Genomic DNA, 9,196 nt, shown 5'->3' on the forward strand with positions numbered 1-9,196 from the left:
TTGAGCTTTGGCTCTACTGCATTAACTTTTCTTCTCATAGCATGATTCACTGCATCATCATCGTGCTCTTTTGTGTTTCTGAGTTTATCTTCTCTCTTAGTGTTCGTCTTACACACATTGTGTTTTTCGTCGCAAACCCTATTGTCTCTTTGCACCGTCGCATGCCTTGACATGGTATCAGAGTATACATGTTGTCTTGATATGGTATCAAAGCATACCTATGAACTTGACAAAAAAAAGCTAATTGTTTGGGACCTGTTCATCAATCAATAGTTGATCATTGTTCAATGAGATCTTTGTTAATGGTGAGATAGGCATCCATGCTACCTCCTCCTTTCATGTGAAGATCTTCCAGTTGCTTATGTAGGTAAGCAACACGCGCTTTATTCTGCACTTGATACAATGATTGAAACTTTTATGCATCCTTGGCTGTCTTACATGATCGAATATGTGAAATGAAGGCTTTCTTCATGGATAAAGTAATTAGGGCATGTGCTTGGGCGTCATTGCTTTCTCATTGAATTCTCTCTTTAGTGGGAGGCAATGTGGAAGAGGAAGAGGATTTTGCATCATGAGAGCCACTTTGTGATATGGAGACAAGAGGGGGTGCCGGTGTTGGAGAAGCCAACCTTTGCTTGGTGTTGCTAACAATATGCCATAAATTCTTCGTCGTGACAAGAACATGTTGCATCTTGTCAACCCACATTGGGTAATTGGTGCTGTCAAGCATGTCATTGACACCAAGCGTACCCGGCAAATCATTATTATTGCTGGCCATGAGTGAAAATAAGCAATAAATAATAATTTCCAAGTGAAGAGAGAGAAAATAAATGTCCGGCTAATGATGAACTACCAATAGAAGATATGTTGGCCTCTATAATGGAAATCGAATAATATGAAGAATAACTCTTGTTGTTTACTTGCTGAGGAGAGAGAAAAAATGCTGCAAATTTTAGAAATAAATATTTCCAGGAGATTAGTGGCTGAGATGCTTCAGTAATATTGATAGCATCAGAATCAAAGAGAATTCGCCCAATAAATGTGCCGAAATTAGATAATTTGGCTTCAATGTCAGGAGAAAACAGGACCAGCAGCCAAATAGTATGATTTTTGAGCATGTCGATGGCAAAGAAAATAAATTGAGGCAAAAGCCCCAAATTTGGAGTCCCTCAGATGTGAAATTGGGCAAAAGCCTCAAAATTCCCTGAAAATTGAAGATAATTTAAGGAAATTGGATAAAATTACTAACCAATTGATGTTGAATGCCACGCTCAAGCTGAATTGAGCCTGAATTTTGATGAAATTTGAAGAATTTCAGAAAATGCCCAAATTTTCAAAGAAATTTGGATGAAATTAAGCTCAAATGACGAAAAGCTCCAAATATTATTGGGAAATTGAAGAGAGATTGGAAGAATTTTTGCCGAATATTGCCAAATGTTGCGATTGTTGATGAATTGAGCCTCAATGTCAAGAAGGAATGCCAAATGCTTGAAAAGACCCAAGTTTTTTGGTGTGAAATTTGGGAAAAAATCGGTCATATTGATGAAAAGCCCCAAATTTCATGAAGACCGTGTGTCAAAACCTTCGATCAGGTGTTGAACTTAACACATTTGATGCCCGCCCTAGAATTTTGTTGAAATTTGGACCAAATTGGGTGAGTTTGGTGAAAACCCACAAATTTGGTCATTTGTGCTTGAGAGAGGCAAAGTTGTGATCTGGGGCTTGATTGAAGTAAGAGAATAAACAAAATAATTTATTTGTTTAAAGTTTTTCGAAGGGTATGAATATGATTTTATGTGTCGTCTCAATTGGAGGCAACGTGGCAGCGTTGATGATGTGAAGTAGGATGTGGCGACACCCGACGGCAGGTTGGTGACCAACATAGCAGATGCGGGCAAATCCCTAGTGGTTACAGGTTTGTGTTGATGGGGAGGATGACAAACATGCATCACTTCAAGCTGGTTGTTGTTTGATGTAGTAGGTTGGTGGGCCGTTTGATGAGAGAGAGCATGGCAAGTACACCACATGTTGTCGGTGAGCAGGGCACTGCACAACTAGCAATCAGCAAGGTAGCGAGGCTATAGGATTGCTGAGATTCAAGGCAATGTGACAAACTTCAAAGCTGCCATGCCCATGATTGTTATGGCACTGTCAATAGCTGCTAAAGGCTGTTGATTACAAGACCAGTGACCGACGGTGTAAAGCTGGAAGGGAAGAAGACTCGATAGCAAGAGGGGCACCAAGGGCTATTGAATCCTAATGTTGATAGTGCTCCCATGGAAGGGACTGAGTGGAGGCAACAATGGCAGCATAGTGTTGTGTGACCATTGGGACCACTTACTCAAGGCAGTGAAAGCCAACACAATGGCAATGGCTTCGGGAAACAGCTAGCTGAAATGTGGCGCTCAATGGCAATGATTACGAGGTCATAAGCGATGGCGATGGCGATCAAGGTAAGTGGCTTTGATACTTGTGTTGGCCTAGATGTGAAGTAATTGTGAGATTAATTGATAGAGAATGAAATATAATGAATGAATTAATCGATCACAATAACTCAATCACAAAATGAGAGGCGATGTATTAATGAGTGAGAGAGAATACAATGCTCAAGGCGATCACAATGAATAGTACCACACTTATGTGTTAATGAGGCATAAATTGTCTATATATAATAAAAATGAAACCCTAACGGCTTAACTATCATAGGAAACCCTAAATAAAACCCTAACCCTAGTGTCACTTAGTGCCTACACTAGGGGCAACAACTTCACTTAATGATTAATTTAAATGGCTAGGGAGCTTGGATCATGGATCAAAGGGCATCAATGTGTAGCCCATGAGATGGCCTATAAGTTGACGAGGATGTTTATGTATCACCACCTCTTGGATTTGTGGTTTAAGGCAAATAACACTTGGTTTGCAAGTGAAACAAATCTTTGTATGGCTTGAAACGAGCTCCTTGTGCATGGTATTCCAAGATAGATGCTTATTTGAATAGCAAAGGGTTCAAGAATAGTCCAATTGCTCCTACTCTATATATTAAGAATGAAAGGGGGCGGCCGGGGGGTTACTTGTTGGCCATCATTCTTTATGTAGATGATATGTTGCTCACCAGACCTAAAGGGGGATAGAATGGCAGATTTTAAAGCTGAATTGAAGAATACATTTGCTATGTTAGATATGGCCTTCTTACATTACTATTTGGGGATTCAGTTCACCTAAAATTAGCATGGTATTATCATGTCGCAGTCATAGTATGTGGAAAAGCTTCTACATAGGTTTAACATGTAGGATTGTAAACCTATGAGTACTTTGGTGGAGCTAGGGCTGAAGCTTTCTATGCATGATGGTAGCGAGATGTGATTGATGTTGCAATTTATAGACAAGTTGTTGGATGTCTTATTTATGTTTGCAACACATCTTGTGACATACAATTTGTAGTATCTCAAGTGAGCAAGTTTATGCATAGCCTACGTACAACTCATTGGCAAGCTGTTAAGTAGATCTTCTATTACTTGCAAGGTATTCAAACAGACGACTTGATATTTCCCAAGGGGGAGACTTCCATCTTTACAAGCTTATAGTCACTAGTGATTTCAAATTGGGCTGGAGACTTAGATAGTCGATAGTCTACTAGTGGATTTTTTTTTTTTTTTTGGGCCGTTCATGCGTTCCATAGCTTAGCAAGAAACAATCTATAATGGCTACCTCGTCTTGTGAGGACGGATACAAGGCAGCCTTCACAACAACAACAGAATGTGTATGGCTACGCAGATTGTTAGTTGATCTACACGTTTTATTGGAGGGTCCACCCATTCTTTCGGACAATCAGAGTGCCATTGCAGTAGTATGAAATCTTGTGTTTTATGCTCGCATGAAACACATTGAGATTGATTACCATTATGTCCGAGAGCGAATTGGTGCTAGAGAGATCAACTTGTTGTATGTTTCCACACAAGGAAATGATGTAGACATGTTCAACAAACCGTTACCATGTGAGAAGTTTGAGTCTTTTTGCAAGTCCTTGAACTTATTACCCTTTGGTGATTGGTGATCCTTGTACTTGTCCACATTGGCACTACAGGGGGTGTTGGAATTTGCCAATTTTGGGAAGTTCCCAAAGTAATTTGTGTGGTGTGTGGACACTTATTAAAGTGTTAGTGTGTCGTGTGAACACCTTGTGTCTTAGGACTTTAATGTAGTGATACTAGGCCCTAGAGTTAGTTAATTCAACTCTAGTTAGGGTGTGAAAGGTTGGTTAAATCAACCTTAGACCTTAGTTGTAGTTTCATTCAGTACTTTTATTTTGTCGTTTTCACTTGAGCTAATACTCTCTCTTCAGCTCACACAATGTCAGTCTAGTGTCTCTCATTTCTCTCTCCTCCATAGCTGGATCTCACAGTTTGCATTTCCAAAATTACCATGCATTTGCTGTCCTTGTCCCAAAGCAAGCAATTTGCATTTGCTCATTCATTGCATTGGGTGCATTGTGAGGTTGTGCCAACCTTTGGAGGTACATGTTGCCTTGAAGATTTCGAGGATGATTCTCTTTTTCCTTTGTCTTTATTTGAGGACTGCATAACCTCAACATGTGAGCTACCATAGAGTACATGCTGTTGCAATCAATTGGCCTTGAACTAAGCATTGGACTCCTTTTTTGTGTTGATTTTTTCAGCATCATGTGGCCTTGAAGTCTAGTTTCATGATCAGAACCAGCATCATGTGCATATAGGAGGATCATGATCAAGGTACAATATAGGTGCACCACTCCCTCGTGGCACAATGTACTCCTCCACCTCGTCAATTTAATATGTACAGTCTAAAGAGTATGAGTGAAAGCGGACATCGTGCTTCACTTGAATAGTACCAACAATCTCCTCTCTGGATAGCCATTTGGAGGGTGGACCTTTCTTGTCACGTCCTCATAGATGGATATGATGCCCTGAAGCATCTCGTAGGGGAGTGCCAAGTCTTGCAAACTATTCATAAATCTGGAACTTGGTTCAAATGTCAAAAGCTTTGCGGAAATCCACAAAGCAATAGTAGGTCCTTCTCCCATGTGCTTTGCCCTCATTGAGGCGGTGAGTTGTGAAGATGTGATCAAGGGTGAAGCAGCTTGCTGGAAATGTGCCTATTTGAGGCTGAAAACCATTCATGACACAAAAGCATGTACAATGGGTAGTAATCACTGGATATCAAGGTGTACTGCGCAAAAAATACAATGTCGGTGGAGGGATATTACGGGTGGGCAGATTGAGAGAGAGAGAGAGAGAGAGAGAGTGTGTGTGTGTGTGTGTGCGCGCGCGCGCGTGTGTGTGTTCTACTTGTCTTTGAGTCTGCTTGGATGGCTAAAAGGCCCATTGTAAATATTTCAATTTATTTCAGTTCATCAATTCAAACTTCTTCATGAGAGAGAGAGAGAGAGAGAGAGAGAGAGAGAGAGAGAGAGAGAGAGAGAGAGAGAGAGAGAGAGAGAGAGAGAGAGAGATTTTTAAACCTCTGGGTTATGTGACAGACCTTATTATGAAATGATCTACTTACCCTTTTTTATTTTAAACAAAAAGAGAGAGATTGATTGATTGATTGATTTTCATGTTGTGTTTGGTCAGAAAGTGTGATCAATGCCGGTTGATCAAAGAGGAGTTGAGAGGTAGACTGCATTGTCCAGGGAATAAGCAAGGCAATGATTGTGAGCCATCCGATTGTTCTGGCAAGACTACTCGTCCATCTGATCAAATGTTTTCTGCAGAAAATACACGTGGATGTGAGTCTCCTGTTTTAGCAACTTGCACAAGTGAGAGGGAGGTAATTGACACTGGCTTTGGGGCATCAAGATCAGATGATAATGAATTGGACAGAGGCTGGATTCATTTGAGGGAAGAGCAGTGCAATGGTATAGAGTCTAAAAATAACTCCAACAAGGAGACTGATGAGAATGCCCAACAAGGAAGTGCAGAGTGTTGTCTATGCATTGACCTAGGTCCTGGGATGGATGATCAGGAAATCGATCAGATCAAGGAAGTAGGTACAAAATTAGGAAGCTCATTGCTAATAGGGGAATATATCTTAGGAAGGTCTGCGTCAGCCACTGAATTAAATAACAGCTACAGAAATGCATCTATATCCATAGACAGAGATGAGGTTCAAGCTCATCGTTCCCCAATGCTTGAAGGACAAACAGAAATTAGGAAAGTTTGCGACAATGTGCAAGGTGGTTCAAAAGTCAGAATCTTTAAGTTGTTTGGACATGATATTTCAGAGGGGTGTCCTCTGGTACCTGAAGCGAATTCCAATTCAGAGGATCTCCATGCTTTTGTTGATAGAGAAAGAACTCAGTCGGTTCCTTCAACTGCTGTGCCTAACAGAAATCTGGAGAATGAGGACCTTAAAAGGTTTTTGGAAGAACTTGATAATGTGAAGGTCACAGCAGCTTATGAAGGTTCTGCAATCAAGAAGGAAGATGGGAGAGATTTGGGATATAGTCTGAAGAATCACAATATTGGTATTGGTGTGGACAAGCAAGGAGAAGCAAATGTGCCATACATTGACCTGGAGTGTGGATGCACTAGTCAAAAACATGGTGATACAAGTGGTATACTCAGACTATATCAAAGTGGGATGCTTGAAGTGTACTGTCAATGCTGTGGTGTTTGTAACAAAGGTATTTTGTTGCTCCTATGATTTTGCTTAGTTTGCGTCTTTCTTTTTCAAGGAAATGTCTCCTTATCATGGGGTTGCTTTTTCATCCATGTAAATTGGCAGCAAGATGGATATTTATTAACTTATGGTTCTTTGTACATTCCCATGGGCTCAGGGAAGGCAATGACTCCTAACCAGTTTGAAAAACATGCTGGGCGAGCAGCATCAAAGAAATGGAGAGAATCTGTATGGGTTGTCATTGGGGACAAGAAAGTACCCTTTTCAAGGGTGAAGGGTCTGGATGATTTCTGTCGTCGATACAAGGATATTCACAAATCAAAATTGCCACAACCAATCAAACTCGTGCTGCACCGCGACGAATTTGTGCGGTGTAAGAAATGCTTAAAAGAGCGCCGCTTTAAAAGACGAAACAAGGAAGAATGCCGCCTTTTTCATGATGCTTTACTCAATCCTGAATGGGAGTGTTCAAATTCTCCTTTTGATAGGTAACTGCCTGTTGTGTTACAATAGCTTGCTTTTTTTGTAGCTCTCTGTGCAGTGAACAGTGTTAAAGTAACAAGCCATTTCATTCCCCACCACTGCCATGCGATTCGTTTGTGCTGTCAACAAGTGATTATCAGGCTGGTGATGTCTTCAGCTTGAATGCAGGCTATCATGTCAGGATGATGAAGAAAGAGAGGTCCGACGAGCTAATAGAGGATGTAGCCGCTCTCGAACCTGCCAGGGTTGTATTGAATGCGTATGTTTGGGTTGCTTTACCTGTAGGTTTGAGAATTGTGGCTGCAGAACTTGTAGTGAGTTTCTGGCAAACAATGTATGAAAAACTGTATTCAGGATAGAATGATGGTTAATGTGTAGAGCTGCGCATTTTTGATATCTCAGATTGGTCTGTCTTTTGACAGTTTACTTCAATGAAGCGAATCCAGAAATGTAAATTCATGAGATTGGTTGCTAGAATATGGCTAACAGTCCCCTTTGTTTTAAGGCACTGGATGTAGCTAAACTACACAGTTTCTTTGTTTCTTTACATGCATATACCTTCATGTGGCTTGGTGGCACAATTTTAGAGAGTACTTACTGTGCCTGCCGATGAACTAAGCTAGCTTTGATACTCTTCTGAGCGCTTATTGTCTATTCAGTTTAGTGGAATTGTTCAACCGTGTGCACACACGACTACTTTAGTTAGTTATATAGCTTATTGTTCTCCTTTTCAATGGGTATGTTTGTTTTTCCATTTGTCCTTTTTGGTTTGCTTTTTTAGGGGTTGTTTGCAGAACAACTGAACGTTAATGGAACAGAACAATTAAGGTTGAACTACGGATGGGAAACTTTCTGAGCAGAGGGGCCCTAAGAGTTAATCAACTAGATGAAAGGTAGATAAGCCCAAGGGTAAAATCCTGTCCTATGCATACACGTATCCTGTTCTTGTTGCTCCGTTTTCTTCCTTTCAAAGTTCCTCCATTCTCAAGGTAAATCTTCTTCCATAGAAAGTCTTTTACTAGCTTGCAGCAGTTTGTCTTCTTCCATGGAGAGTCTTCTAATGGCTTTTCAAGAAAGTCTTCTAATAGTTTTCATCATTTACTTGAGAGCTTGCTTTGATCATCTGCAGGCAAAATCCAGCATCTAGGTTAGGATCAATGGAACAGTTTGATCACATTGATTGATGACTATCCAGCACGACTGAGTATTTGTAGAACCAATGTGGTCACTTGGGATGAAATGTAAGCTGTGCCACAAATATGCTTGCAAAAAGTGCTAAAGGATCTCATAAGCTAAACAGTTACCCAATGTGGAAAAAAGCTACTTATTCCTTGGTGAACTGGTCTCATCCCTAGTTTAAGTGGCTTTCAGCTACTCTAGATTTGTACAACTGTAAGCATGCATGACTAATTGGGAGTGATGAAGCTTTGATATTTGGAGCTGAGGTAGTGATTTTTGGGACCGCTTTGTACAAGGGGAGACGGTTAGATGCGAGGGAAGTGAAGACATTTGTGATTGCTAATCAATCTGACTAAGAAATCTGCATCGTCAGATTGAAAACACAGGATTTGACTAGGAAATCTGCACAAAAACTCTATCTGGAGCACCATTGTTTAACACTTGCAGGTACAAAGTGGCTCAGTGAATTGAACAGTAGTTTATGGAGCTTGCAGCTGCGACACTTTTATGTGTTGACATATTTTTGCCCCGTCAAACTTTTTAAAATTTCCATGTACTGAAATCCCAATTTGTTTCTTTTTCATGCAGAAGAAATGTAAGGTTTTCTTGCCCTCTTGAGTGTGGAATCTCTCCCAATCTTTGAGGGTTCATTACAATTGTCATAAGCTAGCTTTTATTTGTAGCTCATAAGTTCCAATCAATTAAGTTTTGCAATTCTGTAATGTACTTCTTGTATGCTATTGTGCATTATGTTGTGTCATCATAGATTAACCGAGCCAGAGTTGTACTCCTTCCCTTGGGAATCTTTTTGTGCTTGAGAGGGGGTGTTGGGCAAGTAAAATCAAAGCCTAAAGCAACTAATGTGATCATGCATTTC

General features: G+C 40.4%; 1 protein-coding gene across 1 annotated transcript in view; it reads left to right on the forward strand.

The window, feature by feature from the left end:
- The window catches only part of LOC148014658 (uncharacterized), an 87,611-nt gene extending 79,656 nt beyond the window's left edge, over positions 1–7,955 (forward strand). The window contains exons 3-5 of the mRNA XM_087666363.1: positions 5,610–6,661; positions 6,815–7,145; positions 7,309–7,955. Coding sequence (XP_087522489.1) covers positions 5,610–6,661; positions 6,815–7,145; positions 7,309–7,480 — 1,555 coding nt within the window. The 3' untranslated portion in view covers positions 7,481–7,955. The remainder of the gene's footprint in view (positions 1–5,609; positions 6,662–6,814; positions 7,146–7,308) is intronic.
- The last annotated feature ends 1,241 nt before the right edge of the window (positions 7,956–9,196 follow it).

The sequence above is a fragment of the Lygodium microphyllum genome, chromosome 25, assembly GCF_053477565.2.
Source record: "Lygodium microphyllum isolate KBCC chromosome 25, Lygodium_microphyllum_v1.1.10, whole genome shotgun sequence".
NCBI classification, from domain to species: domain Eukaryota; kingdom Viridiplantae; phylum Streptophyta; class Polypodiopsida; order Schizaeales; family Lygodiaceae; genus Lygodium; species Lygodium microphyllum.